The sequence below is a fragment of the Talpa europaea genome, assembly GCF_964194135.1.
Source record: "Talpa europaea genome assembly, chromosome: 7".
In the NCBI taxonomy this organism is placed as follows: Eukaryota; Metazoa; Chordata; class Mammalia; order Eulipotyphla; family Talpidae; genus Talpa; species Talpa europaea.
The window spans coordinates 6442940-6458699 of record NC_140074.1 but is presented as its reverse complement, the minus strand read 5'-3'; the positions used below and the strand labels follow the sequence as shown (position 1 = coordinate 6458699).

Here is a 15760-nt window from a genome sequence, read left to right as displayed (position 1 = left end):
TAGATGACTTAGCATTTCAAAATTTCATAATCTGGCGCATTTAATTAGGCACAGTACATAAAGTATGCATCACAAGTAAACATGGGAAACACAATGGCAAATTTTTCTAAGATTTGTGCTTCATAAATTTTCAGTTTGTTAATTTCAATAATGAGGTTTTAGTATCAGATGCTTCTTTCCACACAAGAGCTGATCCCCTCCCTAACGAATGTTATGCAAGGAAGCAAAACAGGGTGAATTCCGAAGTGCTGCGCTTCTGCCTCTGAGAGATAAAGTCTTTAAGTAATAGTTTTTCTCCTTAATTTAACATTGTTATTAAAATGATCAGTAAATGTAGTGATAGAATTTGAATTGCGAGATAGGAATGATGCTAATACGTTACTAATTTGGTACTCTGTGACTGTAGACACTGTAGATGGTTTAGATTTTTAATGTCAACATGAGGTTTTTCTTAAAAGCAAAGTAATCTTTGAGATTTACAACGTGTCTTAAATTATTTCAAGAATTCTCAGACCTGCCGTCTCTCTTCTCCAGGTAGAATATAGGAATGGGATTGTTGATTCCTGGAGCTGTGTGGGCCTGCACAAACAGGGTTTGCCACTTGTACTCACACTGTTAAAGATTGTTAAGTGACTTCTATAATAAGTGATTTAAAAAAAAAAAACAAACAGATTGGTTACCTTTTTTGTTGAAAGTACATTTTTCTAACTGATAAACTAAATACTTGCTTATCTGAAATCAATTGAGATAATACTCAAAAATGCACAAAAAAACACAAAACTAAAAATTACTTATAAGCCCACTGTAAAAGGTAATCACATATTATGTCCTGGTACTTTTTTTCCTGAGCATATATGCAAGCCCAGACATACAGCTATGATGTTGCTGTATTTTTACTAAAAAAAAAAAAAAAATTCTCATGCTTTTTATGTAAATAAAAAGTACTCTGTTCTCTTTAAAATGTTATGGCTATTTCCCCCATATCAATCAGTATTCTTCCTCAACATAATCTTTAATCAGTGATCACATTTCATTATACCAATGTATTATAAATTAATCTTTTTTTTGTATTATAAGTAGGACTGTAGCAAATGTCTTTTGCCTATATATCTCTGAATATTTTCACCAGATAAGTTCTTAGTAATGTGAAGTCAAAGGGTATAGACCTATTTGCTGGCTTACCAGAAAAGTTATGTTACATAATAAGTGAACTGCATCTACTCCCTTAGGTTTATTTCTTTAATCAGAACATTTTTTATTTTCTGAAACTGACAAATTCGTTCTTTGTCTTGCTCCTAAATGTCATTGTGACATATGGAAGTGGTTGGCTGAGTGAACCCCATTTTTATAGCTGTAGGTCTTTACCAGGCCTGTCCCATAAAGGGCTCCCGCATGGTACTCACTCAAAGGAGGTGAAACGTAGCCGGAATGAGCATGTTCACTAGGGTATACATGTTCCTCAGAGTAGCTGAAGAGTCCCTCAAGGTTACTAAGGTGTGCATGGTTTTAAGGTTTCTCTGTCAGCTTTGTATATATATACACACAACACCCAAGCCTATATTCTTTTTTTTTTTAAACACTTTTTTTTTAAAGATTTATTTATTTTTTATTTATTTACACAAGCACTGGGTACCGTCAGAAGCACGGGAGGGTGAGAGAATTCACCAGAGCCGGAGCGGGGACCAGAGCAGGCAGAAGGACCTAAGTACACTGCTGAGGGGAGCAGCGGGCGGCAGGAGAGGTCTGCGCGCAATGGGGGACCCTCCTCCGGTGTCCGGGGAGCAGCCGGGGATTGAACCGGCGCTGCAGAGGCCGCGGGCAGCTTCGCAACCCAGCACTCAACTACTGCGCCATGGGGAGGCCCCTAAGCCTATATTCTTTGTCTCACTCTTTTTCTCTTCCCTTCTTTCCATCTCTCCCCAGTCCTTCCTCAAATGCACATGCCTTAGAAGCACCATGGCAGTTTCCTTTTCTCCTTTTTCTCCTTTCCCGCTTGCCCTGTTTCTACTTTTTTGAAAAGGAAACTCCTCCCTGCACTATGGCCCATTGCTCCAAAATGGGAGACGCTCTGGTATCCGACAAAGGATTGGGTGAAATACTGGTGATAACCAAACCCTCTTCAGTCAGCACTTTGTAAGCTTCCACCCCTCTGATTTAAAAATGAGTAAAAGCCTCCCTTTTGATGGTCCAAATGAGTTTTTTTATTTATCAGAATGAGTATTTGTGTTGCTTTGATCCATTTTAGACTAACGGTAATGATAGCTTAATCCAGAAGGAAATGTTAAACATGGAGAGCCTTATAATTATAGGAAATAAAAACAATTTAAAAATTTCAATTTCCATATATTTCTTTTGTAGGGCATAAAAGTACACTGCAATAGGATAATTTGGGAGGGAAGTGAAATGAAAATATACTCAAGAACAAAAAAGAAGGCAATATTTCTGACTGCTAAAGAAAAGCATGTTTATGTATTTTTTAAACAAATAGTGGGCATCAAATTGCTATACTATTTATATTTGGTTGGATACATTTTAAAGAATAGTACAGTTTTATTTTTAAAATGTCAACATTTATGACATACTGGAATAACATTGTGTACAACTATGCAAACTTATAATGAAAAATTATAGATGCCAACTCAGAAATGTGCATAGGAGAAAAAATATGTTGGGTTACCTGTTTTTTTTCAAAGTTTTCTTTAAGGAATATTCTAGAGAAGAAAAAAACAAAGACAAAAACATGCGTAGACACAGGATAGACACCTGGATGGGAAGGTTGCCTCACCTGGCCTCAGGCGGCCTCACCAGAACCCATACCCCATTGTACTTCCTAGGAAGAGCAGACTCAATACCAGACTCCCTTGTACATGGCTGCACTTAGCCTTGGAGGAGGCGGGGAGTGTACAATAACCTGCAGACTCCTCACGGGCTCCCCTTGGGGGCTCTGTCCCCTTGTCTGTTGCACAGCCAGAGCTGCCCGTCCTGCAGATGCCCTCCCTTCCTCGTGCCCAGGTACCCGTCCTTCCCTTTCACTGACTGCTCCCTCATGCTCCCTGTTAGACAACAAAGTGGGGCGGGAGCTCAGAGGACTCTGGTGGGGGACTGTGGGTGCCATGGTGGTGGGTATAGTGTGGTAGCAACATCAAGGGGAGGTCATTTAGCTCTGAAATACAAAGTTGTAAAGCAATGCTATTGCAATAAAAAAAAGAAAATGTCTCTCACTTGTTAGTCCTCCACTCATAGGTCATCCCTTCCAGAAATGCTCCTTAGTTCTCCTTTCTTCTTTCCCTGTAAAATGTTTCTCTCTCCTCCCCACCACCCCATTTTACTACAAAGGATGAGTTTAAATAAGATTCTGGGGGAAGTTAGTTAGTGTCCGGGATCTCCAAACGGTCCAGAGAGAGGGAGGCAGCAACTTACATTTTTGTCTTCTTTGTGTCGAGCTTTTAGAGGTTTATACCTCTGAATATGGACTCAATAAAAAATACTATTGGATCAAAGCTGATATTCAGCTCAAGTTCCATCTTAATCTCAGAAGTCTTACCTGATTTTCCCAGACCTGCTGGAACTTCTCTTCCTCCAAATCTGGGCAGCTATTTGGACCTGTACTATACAGCCCAAGTGTAATTATCATCCTCCTAGAATTCTTGCTAATTATTTTGAGTGTCCAGCATTGTGTTCATAATGAGAGTATGAATTTGGGGCAGGCAGAGGGACATGTTTATTGACCCTACATGATGCTCAGTAAACATGTCCCCATTGATTATTAAAAAAAAAATGAAAAAGTAGAGGGAGAGTCCTAGGATTGAAATCTGACTCTCTCACACTTTGCTGTGTGTTTTCTGGCAATTTGTAAATAGCCTGGGTCTCTTATTTTTTCATTGATAAGTATGGGTGATAGTAATAGCGAACAGTTATCAGGTACTTTAGCTCAAATGTAACACACCCAACAAGTCTAAGAGGAAGGCGTTACTACTAATTTTATTTTATTTTTTTCACTTTAGATGAGAGGAGCCACTAACATAGCTGCCTGAAGTAGCTCAGTATAGTAAATAGTAGAGAATGAATTTGAGTCCAGACTTTGAGACCAGGCACTTACCTGTTATGAAACACAGCCCATGTCCTGACTTAGCTACCTCAAAATCAGAGGTTCAAAAGTGAGTTGAAGTTTCTAGCCTCTAGTAATAGCTGTTTTAATTTTTTTTTCAATCAACACAAAAGTTGGATTTTTTATTATTATTTTCTTACATCCATTGTTAATTTTTGGACAGTATTTGATTTCTCTCCTCAGGTAGTTCTCCCACCACCATAGCCCCTGTTATCCATCACCTAGTCCCTTGAGCGCCCCCCTCTCCTGTTTTGACCCCAACCCTGACCCCTCCCTTGCTGTGTGCCTCAGCTTGCAAGTTTTATCTTTTTCCAGATCCTTTGTTTGGTTTCTCTATATTCCTCATATAAGAGAAACCATGCCATATTTATCTTTTTCCTGCTGACTTACTTCGCTTAGCATAATCCCTTCCAGCTCTACCCATGCAGAAGTTGAATCTAGTTATTATTTGAAAGATAATTCTGCTTTCCCCCAGCTTTATTAAGATATATATTGACACAACATTATGTAAGTTAAGTTGTACAATTGTTGATTTGATACATTTATAAATTGCAAAATCATCACCCCCATGGTATTAGCTACCACCTCTATGCTGAAACATTTAAAATCTACTTTCTTAGCAATATTCGAGTATATGATATAGTATTGTTAGCTGTAATCATGATGCTGTCAGATTGCCAAACCTGTTAATCTTATCCCTTATCCTTTCATCAATATCTTCCCCATTTCTCCCAACCCAGCCCTCGTAAGCACCACTCTGTGCCCTGTTTCTCTGAGTTTATCTTTTTTAGATTCCACATATAAAAACATTTTATTCTTTAAAAGCAATTGGCACTCTGCAGCTGGATTGAGGCAGGGGAAATGCATGGCTATAGTAAAAGGGAGAGACCGGAAGCTTTTTCAGGCCACTTTTGGCCTTGCAGAAGGGTTCCAGAAAATCAGCAGCCTGTAAAATGTTCACTACTCATTCCCCTGATTGCCAGAGACTCACAGTCTGGGAGCTGATAGCAATGAACATCAGCAGAAGGAGAGTACTTGTGTTTTTATTCTCATTTTTAATTGATAAAATTCTTGCCTGGCCCTTCGCCTTCTGCACTGTCCAGAGTCAGAGTCCTTGTCACATGGCTCCGAAGAGCAGCACAGGACAGTGTATTCCCTCTCCCTCCACCAATTTCCTGCCTGTGTTTCTATTCTGGGACCAATGTACAGACCATTCCAGTTCAGAGATGGAGCAAGCTCTGCTCTGCTTAGCGCCTGGCATGCACAGCCTGCTCCACTGTGAGTGAGTGCTCTGTGTGTGGGGTCCGGCATGGGGGGCAGTGTGATCTGCAGCTTTTGGTGCTTCCTACTGGGTGAGGGTAGGGGTTCTTTTGCAACTAATTGTATCCATCTGTTTTTAAAAGGTGAAAAAATACCTGAACTTTGGTGTCGATTTATACATTAATTATGCTGATCTCAGGTGCAGCAATGTGGTCTTAATAGCCAATTGCTACAATACCCAAATCTGTGATATCAGAATATGACGTGCATATTTTAATTTGAGAAATAGTTTAACATTTTTAGATATTCATTTAGATGTGGTTATGCAGGTTAAACATAACGTATGATCACTGCTTCTTTCATTGTTTCCAATTAAACCTTGCTTGTTAGTTTAACCTCTAGGTAATCCCATCAAACAATTGATGTCAAGGAAACACTGCCCACAGTAGCTTCGGATGAGTGGCCATTAATTTTAATTGCCTTGATATTAAAGATTAAGAAGTATTGGGACTAGCAGAATAGAAACGATCTGATGTCAAGCAAATCCACTTGCTAAAGCTTCCCCAGGCTGCTGGTGATATTAAAATTTTACTGTGAGAATTAAATAAACCTTTATTAGTGATGACTGTTGTTTGATTGGTCCAGGGGTATGCATAAACAGAGGATTCTTACATATCCAGAGATGAGACCTTCAATAGTACAGAGATTCCTCAATTATGAAACTGTTAATAAAGCTGTAATCTGATTTTGCAGGCTAGGTTTCATTAATGTATTATAGCTTCTCTGATTGTCAAGGTAATATTAACTACAAAGTACGGAATCCAACAGAGAATTGTTTAGAAGAAGAGAATTCTGAGATGGGCCTTTGTTGCTAAATTCAGAGTTGGGGAATTTTCATTAATTATGCTTAAGAAATGCCAAATTCCCCCTCCACCAGGAATATGTCCCTTTACGCTATAGGTATGTTCAGTATTTAACTCTTTCAAAGACCTGGCTGTCGTATACAGATAAGCTGGACTGGTGTGATACATGGAAGGGGCACTGGGCAAGCCAGCCCCCCAGGACTTGTGAAAGGGAGGCAGGGTCTAAGAGAACTTGCTTTAACAAACATCTTTGTAACTGCCACCTCAGCTTCCTTTTTCAATCTGGGTTCAGAACTTTTGTTTGTAGAATCTGTAATTCTAGTACAGGAATGGACCCTAGTAGCCATGGAGGCTGCCTTCAAGTGTAGAGCTCGCTCTCAGAGTATCTGTCTCCATGTGTGAGGCCTGGGCCCCACGTCAGTATCATCCCCGGCCTCTCTCTCCCCAGCCTACACAATTATATATACACCTGCTGCCCCAGGCATAGAGGACTCCAAGAAGGTTGGGCAGAGAAGGCCAGTGGCTGAGTGGGACTCTGGGATTCAGTCCTTTGGGGCTGGAAACCCAATATTGGAACAATCTAGATGTGGGAAGTAAGACCACGGTTCCACCGAGGTAACTTGTGTCCATTAGAACGATCCAGCAGTAGAATTGGGAACTTTGGGAGGTAGTAGGTTCTATGTCTCTGGAGGGAAGATGCATGCACTTGAGAGAAAATAGATGAGAAGGCGCAGGCTAGGAAGACATGTGATGTTAGAATTCTAGAGTTGGAGATTATGGTCGAACATTACTTGGAAATGCCTTTAAAATTAAGAACTGAAATTCTTCGTGGATGTTAGCGATAGAGATGGAAATCTGGGAATCCACACAGAGACATTCTTCTAAACCATCCCTATGGAGAAGATTACTCAAGGAGACAGGAAAAGAGGGCCGAGTCTTGTAAAAAAAAAACACAGATTTCTCTGCGCACACCCCCCCCCACACACACACACACACACATCCACACTCCAGTGTGTCAGGAAAGGAGAAAAAACAGAAGCATAGGTCACAGAAACCATCGAAGACAAAGCTTTAAGAAGGAGGGTGGTGATTACAAGCATCAAACACTGCAAAGTCAAATCGCCATTACACAGGTATGACGCCTGCGCGACCACCTCAGTCAAACACCCAGCTCTTGAGATTGTTAAGATTAAATGAGAAAATGTAGGCAGAAGGCTCTGCAAAATGCTTGGCACGAAAGAGGTACTCGCTGATGATAGTTATTATAGCCACTTTCTTCGATATCAAGGAAGGATACATACTCTTTCCGAAGGGAAAATATTACTGGAACAGAAACAGCTAGAAATCCTGATCTGAAGCACATTTAATTCCTAATGCATTTTGGCTGGTTTTTGTCTGGTGAGCCTGTGTTTGGGGCTCTGCCGGGGTCCTCGAGTGAGTGTGCCTGCCTGTGCTCGGGCACACCTTGCCTTCAGTGATTCCCCAGGATGGACAGCATGTGGGCAGTTGTCTTCCTTGTGTGGCTCCCTTGCCAGGGATCGATGGCTTCTTGCAGAAGAATGAGTGCCATAGGTTGAAGAATGAGAGTTCTATTTCCAAAGCAATTAAAGACTTGGCAGAGCTGGTCAAAAAGCTTGCCCATTGGTGTAAACTGGGCTTGCGGTCTCATCCCACTCATTTTTCCTTAGGTCCTCTGCAGAGCTGTTCAGGATAAAACCATACCCCACCTAGCCTGATAACCACAGCATCATACCCCTTGACAGATTATTAAGAAATTATTGAAAAGTATTTTTAATTTTTAAACTTTAACAAAAGAGAGGTCAGAGCCTTTTATATAGCAAATGGTGCCTTTTTATAAATCACTGTGTGGGTTTTAGCTTCTTCCTTATATAGCTCAGCTGTAAGTCCCTGAACACGTAACTGTGAGCAATGAATCTTGAAGTTTGCTATCAGTAAAAGGTGATGAAACCTGCCTCTTCCACCTTAAAAATCTCTTCTGTTTCTACTGACTGATATAATAAGCAGTTTGCAAAAGAAATAAATATATTGCACCTGATAAAATTAGAGCCGCTCCTCTGTGTTTGCATTTGATCTTGCTGGAAATGCTTTAGTTTTCAAGTTGTGACCTTCTCCTGAGTTAACTGGCAGCATGTGAGCCGCCATCTTGGCAGACATTCTGGATCTTCTAAAGCAGGAGACAATGGGATTTCTCAACCATTATTAATTGATGTTACTCTTTCAGCAGACCAAACATGATTCTGCTTATCCAGCTGCCAAAATTGTTCCAGCCCTAAAAAGAATAAGTCATCCTTGAGTATTTCTTATAATTTACCTAACTTAACAAATGTTCCCTTTAGTTTTTCAGCAACTTTTGGGGGACTGTAGTAATGGCTTATACTAATTGAATATTTTTTTTATGAACAGTGCTTCCAGCTATTTTATTGTTACTGTGACGTACTCCAAGCAGCGATCTTATTCCAAGAGCATGGAGAGGTTTGCCAAAAGAGAAAGCGAATCCCTGAAACCATTATGCATTTTCCCAGGATGTGCTCGCAGGCTAGTAATTGAGTGTCGCCCAAGATAGCTCCTTGGTGCTCAACACTTATTCCTGGAAGTTTGACTTCTCCCCCCTCCCACTCCCCTTTTTGACCTCTCTCCACTTTCATTTGTGTCCCTGCAATTTGTAGGTATCCAACTGGTTTGGCAACAAACGAATCAGGTACAAGAAGAATATTGGCAAGTTTCAGGAAGAAGCAAACCTCTACGCTGCAAAGACAGCAGTGACAGCCGCACACGCAGTGGCCGCGGCCGTGCAGAACAACCAGACCAACTCGCCCACCACGCCAAATTCTGGTGCGTACCAGGGGCTCTCTTCCCTGCTCGGCCCAGACAGCCTATGCCACAGAGCCCTGGCCCACAGACCAGGAACTCGAGCTAAAGGCACAGCGGATTTGTGAAGGAGGATTTATATTAAAATGTAGACCTGTTCTTGGGATGGGTGGGTAGATCCTGTGCATGCACTGTTTATAGTGAGTGCCACTCATTACTAACAGGTTCTGGAACCTTCACATTTTGTAATGTTTTTAATTCAGCAGTTAGGCAAGTGCTGTCACTATTACTACTTTAAATGTTGTTCCCATATCATTCTAAAGTCAATAGTGGTCTGTCCAAGAGTGAAATAGCAGGAGGAGGGAGATTTACTTGTTGCTCTGTGGAAGGAGCTGGAATGTCAGCATGAAGTACAAGTGTGCTTTCTATGTCGTGTGGCCCCAGACTCATCTGCCATCTTTGGCATTTCTTTAGCACCTGAGCTGGCTTGGTAGGATTAGTAGGTGGCTAGCTGTGAGGGGTTTGGTACTTAATAACTGGATGCACTTTCTCAGCTCCAATACAATACTTTGGCCAAATTTTACATTACATTTGTGGCAGTTAGAAAAATTATAAGGAACTTGAAGAACAATGAAAACTATGTAGCTAATCCAAGCAGATGGACACGAGTAGCACATCATTGTCTTCTTCGAAGGGATCTGTTAAATAAACCTTTTAAAATTCAGAAAAGGAAGAGGCTTTATATGATTGTTTTGGTGTTCCTGACCTCATGCTTTCTCACCCCCCCATTTTTTTTAATGGAATGTGTGAACTATTGAAAGTTAGATAGACTGTGTGACCAAGAAGGTGCCTCCAAAAAAAATGTTTCTCCACCAGATAATTGTCCACCGCAGCAGTTAATGATACTGACGAGCTCATTTCATGGCTAAGTCCTGGAGATAATGAAAACAAGAGGTGTTTCTCTGTGCATTTTGATTTTGTCTTAGTTTCTTATTTGGGCTTCCCCCCGGAGAGGACTTTCCTAGCTGTGAAATGAATCATGGCTCGCAACTCTCTGGAGTTGTTTTCCCACCTCTTAGACCTGGAAATGCTTTATGTTGTGCGGGGCCTTTCCCTCTGCTCCTTTGCTCCTGTCCCTTCCTCTAGTTCTTGAGGATTATATGTGTGGCTCTCTGTTATTCAGCTACTTAACTCTTTCCTTTCCAGGTTCTTCTGGTTCTTTTAACCTCCCAAATTCTGGGGACATGTTCATGAACATGCAGAGTCTGAATGGGGATTCTTACCAAGGGTCCCAAGTCGGAGCCAATGTGCAATCACAGGTAGGAGAAATGCCCCGACTGGGGCCTTTCTAGCAGGGTAGGGTTTGGGCTCAAAACTCCCTCCTGTCACCCCATGGAAGTGGTCTGCACGTCCGTGCGGAACCTGTGCTGGGGACTTCCAAACACGCCCCATCTACCCCCCGTTTAATTTAACGAGAAGTCAAGTGAACAGTGACTTTTGATGATTCAAACCTGATGAACTTTGTGAATGCATTCGGCTCTGGCTTGAGCTCATGGAGAGGGGTTGGGTGCATCTTTTATAACAACAGAACAGAAAAAATTGTGTGTGCCAGGTTTAAAAACCATTAGTCTGTTTCATTTTTTTGTACTTTCAAGTCAATACAGAAACCTGAGTCTATTCCAGGTTCAACTCTTCTCATCCTCCTGTTTTTATGCATATAGGTGTGTGTGGGGTGGAGAGAGAGAGAGAGATCCACTATACATATTATACGTGGTTTTCACCCACAGCCACACACATTGGCTTGATGTAGATGGAAAGTCTCCATCACCATGAGGATGTTATTTGGCATGAAAAACAGAGACGTGTGGGTTTAAATATGCAAAGAATTGTTGAAATTCTGCCAGTCACATTTGATTGATAAATTTGTCTTTCATTGAAGATGCTAAACCCTCGTGGCACACATAATTCAAATTGTTTCCTTTTGTAAGTGATGATGTTTTAATAGATTTGGGATGATGAATTTTGTTTCGTCTCACTTCTAGGTGGATACCCTCCGTCATGTTATCAATCAGACGGGAGGCTACAGTGATGGCCTTGGAGGAAATTCACTGTACAGTCCACATAATTTAAATGTGAGTACTCTGGGGAACCAGCTCTGAAGAGCTATAGGAGCAGCATCGGGTAAACTGTGACTAATAAATAAATTAATGGCCATTTGACTTGACTTCTCATCTTGCTGGCAGGTGGGATAGGCAGCATCTTGACTGCACTTTATTTTATGGACCTGCACACTTGACATTACCCAGATGCCCTGAGAAGTCCTCACGGATGCCCAGAGGGGCTGGCATTCTGTCATCAATAGCGACCTAAGCATCAGCCTGTTAAGACACTGTTTCCAACTGGCCATGCCACGTTCCGGGGAGACGGTGAAAAACAAGTCATTTATCTTACAGTCAAGCAGCGGGAAAAATTCCCAAATGCAGTTCAGGTGAAGGTGATAACCTTGCTGAACCCCAGACAGATGCACAAACCAAACCAAACAAAGAATTTTCTTCTTCAGAGCATTTGCTGTATTGTCAATGTAGGATGCAAAACACGGTCAGCATTAGGATTGGCCTCTTAGTTTTTAATTGTGGAGGAAATAATTTTTACCTTTGTAACCAGTTCACCGAGGCTTTACTTCTTCCCCAACTCTGACATGGATGGAAAACAGCAAAACATACAGCTCCCCAAAAGGAGTGGGGTTCAGGCGGGGTGGCTGACTGGTGGAACTGGGGTGCAGCGGCCGATGTAATCCGGACACCAGGCCTAGGCAGGGAGTGAACAAGACGTGGTAGGGAGCCAGGAGGAAAATGGACAAAATTCTCCCTTTTTAGGGCAGTGGCTTGCTGTACGAGTAAATATTAATGATTTAAAAAGTGATTGAGGATGTTCAATTGTAAAGGGAAAAAAGGACTATTAAATACTCAAATCTTTTACATTTGAAATGTCAAATCTTTCTTTTTGGGTTTATAAATAACTCATAATAACCCACAACAAACCATATAAAAAGCCTTTTAGTTGCATTTCTCCTTTTTCATTTAAGTGTTTTGAAATGCTTCAGAGAATGTGCGATATCCTTATCAACATGATAAAATATGAAACTGTGATTGCCTGCAGCATTTTCCCGACATGAATTCCATCTTCACTGATGAGGCTTGATAAGGCGCTGTTGTATAATACAGTGCATAATCTCAAACCACCAGAGTAAGGATTAATTTATTTTGAAAAAAAGAATGCTTGCTGACATCCTCTCCTCCAGCTGCCACGCTGGGTAAAAATATTGTACATTTGTTGTTTATAAATTTGGATAAAAGAGGAATGATGTTTACTTCAGATGGAATATCTTTAGACTTGTATCTGCGTAAGAGTTTTTCTTTTTCTAAGGAGATTTTCATACCTGAGGGTGTGAAAACAGCTCACCTTCTAGATAGCGAGGATTGCTCAGAGTCCCCACCAATGCCAGCGGCGTCACCGCGCAGCCCTGCGCGCCGAGGCCTGGGGCATCGGCCACCAGAGCCTTTTTCTGCTCCCCCAACCTGAATCTGAGAACCTCAAGCCTGGAAAACCCTTTCCCTTTGGCCCTGGTCGTCTCTCTGGGTTGTATGATCCTCCCCCTCCCTGGGGTCCTGGAAGAAAGGCATCCGTCAGAAGGCAATCTTGGGAGAGGGGAGGATTTCCCAGCACAAGGCTCGTCTAACAGCTGCATCCAGGGAGGGAATCTAGAGCCTTCTCAGCAACCTAGTGACACAGACCTGAAAGAGGACACGTTGGATGGACTCTAGAAGTTGCAGGAAGATGCATAGGGGGCCAGGGGACCTCATAACCCACACAGGCATGTCCATGTGGGAGGTCTGGGGTGGCACAGCAGGAGGCTGGTCAGTGCCGCAGACACTGGGTGTCAGCGAGCGCCCCCTCCCTTCTCTCCAGAAAGGCCCGCCCCGTCACTTCCACTCAGTGTTCCCCAACTCACAAGCCCAGCACCTCCCTCTTCTTGACTGACATAAAAATATGTAGCGACAAGCTGTCTGCCACAGCAGAAATCTGATCAGACATTGATTTCAGCAATTGCCTCTATAGGCCAAGACATAAGGCAAATTTGTTTCTGGGTGCTGTTATTGCTGGTGCAGGACGGAGGCGGGAAGGGCCAGCGGCATGTGAAAAGCCGCAGCAACATCCCAAATCAGAGCTCCGGTTATAGATAATTGGAATACAGATTTGAATAGTGTGGGCTTCTCTGCAATTCATGCATTTTCATTCTGGAAGATCCTATTTGGAGGGAAATTCTGGCCTTCATTTTGCAAGGGTTACAGTAGCTAGCTGTCAGGCTTGTGTGGGAAAAGGGCGGGCAACTTCTCTATGGAAATGAGGATTAAGCCTGGCCTGAAGTTTGGGCTTCTCGGAGCCCAGGGTTTTGCTGAGGCATGTGGCATTGAGCTTCTCCACTGCTCCCTTCTTAAAAGATTTCTTTTCAAGTCACTTTATTTTTCCCAGCCAATCAAAGGCCGAGCTTCGTGCCAGCTTGGGAGTAGCCGGAGCCCTCCCTTGGCTGCTGATTTATTGCCAAGTCTTTACTTGGTGGGATGGATTTGTTTTACATGCATTTAATCCCACTTTAACACATGCTTCAAACTCCTGCCAAAGTGGGTTTAGAAAATACATTTTGCTAATGCATCTCTGCTCTCATGTTGTCATCTGGGTGTTTTAAATTGGGGAGCAGAATGAATATGTAGACACTCACCCGCTGAACTGTGTTTCTCCTTTCAGGCTAATGGAGGCTGGCAGGACGCAACGACTCCATCTTCTGTGACTTCTCCTACAGAAGGCCCAGGGAGTGTGCACTCTGATACCTCTAACTGATCTTGGCCACACTTTCCCTGAGCTGACACGCCTTGATAAGCGCATTCAGAGCAATAGGGGGAGAAAGAAAGCGGTTTTGTAGCCCACCACCTACAGCTTTACTGTAAAACCTTGTCTTCTTAGAGAACTTGGTAAATCTGTTTTTTAAGGAATCATAATCATTTGTATTTATACTTAAAAACACACAATGTTAAAAACGCACTTTATCCAATTAGGCCAAGATTTAACATTGTTGACAGTCCTGTAGCTATTTTATCATAATTTATTATCAATATTTTACATGAATGGTTTCACAGTTGCCAATTCCTTGGCCTTAAGGGTAAAAAGTACAATATATGCTTAAACCTCAACCGTTAAAGCAGATGCAAAGATTCACCTCACCTAAATTGAACGCGCATATTTCCATCGCAGACTTTGATTGTCTTTCTTTCATATCACTGATGGAGTTGGAATAAAAGAGCTGTTGGCTATCTCTGTTAATGATGGTTGTGTTTAAGAATCTTCCTCGTCACATTTGTGTTGCGATCGCTTGTGTTATAATTAGATCAGAGACTGGTAGCATCTTTTCTCTCTCTGAAAGCACCAGTGCCCAGAGTCTGCTCGGTAATTCAATTATGGATCTAGATTGTTCTGAGAGATGAAGATACTTGCTGCTGATAGAGGTGAAGTGGAGATCCGTCTGGGGTTTTAGCGGGTGCGCTGGGTGCTGCACAGGCTTGTCAAGGTTTGCTACATCCTCTGGGCACGACAAAGGCCCTGCTCTCTGGAGTGTTGTATATAGTGTAGCAAAAGAGTATTTATACATCTCACCAATCAAAACACAGCTTTATTACCTCATGCGAACTCATACGAACCAATAGAATTTCAACATGTTCTGTAGCTTAGAGTGCTCACTTACTACCTCTGAACAATACTCACGCTGTAGTTTGTCTCTTTCTTATCTTTTGGCATCTTGTAATTAACTCTTTGTTCCCTTCATCAAATGTAATGTACATTGTAATCTTTTAAAAGAAAAATCAGGGTTGCATTTGCAACTTTTAAAAAAACCGAGAGTGGAAACATTGGGTCTTATCACAGGATCAGTAAAACTGTTGTAAATACTGAGAAACATTTTGAATGTTCTTCATCTTGTTACTAATCCATGCAAAAAAAAAAAAAAAAACAGCGACTAATTGTGATGCATTCAGATTTCAGTATTCGGTACTGTATATTCACCCTGTGTGCTGGGGCCTCTTCCTTTCTCTCTCTTTTTGTATTGTATGCGATTCTGAAACTGATTGAGTCATGAAAATAATTTGTGGCGGTGATTCTAATGTATTAAAAAACGTTTCGTGTTCCTTTCTTAACTGGATTACACCCTGGATTGAAAAAGTCTTCCTCGTGGTAGTTCTATGTAGTTTCAAACATGAATAAACTTTTTGCTTTCATGATTAAATGTTGATGCCATTTCTTAGTCCTACCCTTGAGCCAGCCAGAGCAGGCAAAGGAGAAAGCCCGCCCAGAAGCAGGCCTGGGCTTGTAACTCCCGCCTGCTGGAGAGGGACTCAGAGAAGACAGTGAAACTGGGGCGAGAAGGGCCGGCCCCCGTTGACCGCCGCTCCCTCCACGCAGCCCGCCGGCCTGCTGCTGGGCCGCCATGGCTGGCCTCGCTTGATCCTCTAAGTATACCACAGGGAAAATACTAGCCCCATGTTTGTAGATTGGGAAACTGAAGTTCAGAAAAGTTAAGCAGATGCTACAAGGTCACAGGCCTTGAAGCCAGGGAGCTCATACTTTCCTCACCTGATCATGCATCTGGCAC

At 42.1% G+C, this 15760-nt stretch overlaps 1 protein-coding gene across 4 annotated transcripts in view; it reads left to right on the top strand.

Annotated features, from left to right (window-relative positions):
• Positions 1 to 13959, top strand: part of PBX3 (PBX homeobox 3) — a gene marked incomplete at its 3' end in the record, with an annotated part of 192679 nt that extends 178720 nt beyond the window's left edge. For 2 of the 4 annotated variants that reach the window (XM_084236122.1, XM_084236121.1), the window contains exons 6-9: positions 8919 to 9084; positions 10267 to 10379; positions 11103 to 11192; positions 13867 to 13959. In XM_084236122.1, the coding sequence (XP_084092248.1) occupies positions 8919 to 9084; positions 10267 to 10379; positions 11103 to 11192; positions 13867 to 13959 (462 nt within the window). Of the gene's footprint in view, positions 1 to 8918; positions 9085 to 10266; positions 10380 to 11102; positions 11193 to 13866 lie in introns of those variants that run through there. The other 2 variants (XM_084236124.1, XM_084236123.1) reach the window with 2 other exon arrangements.
• Between the last annotated feature and the right edge of the window lie 1801 nt (positions 13960 to 15760).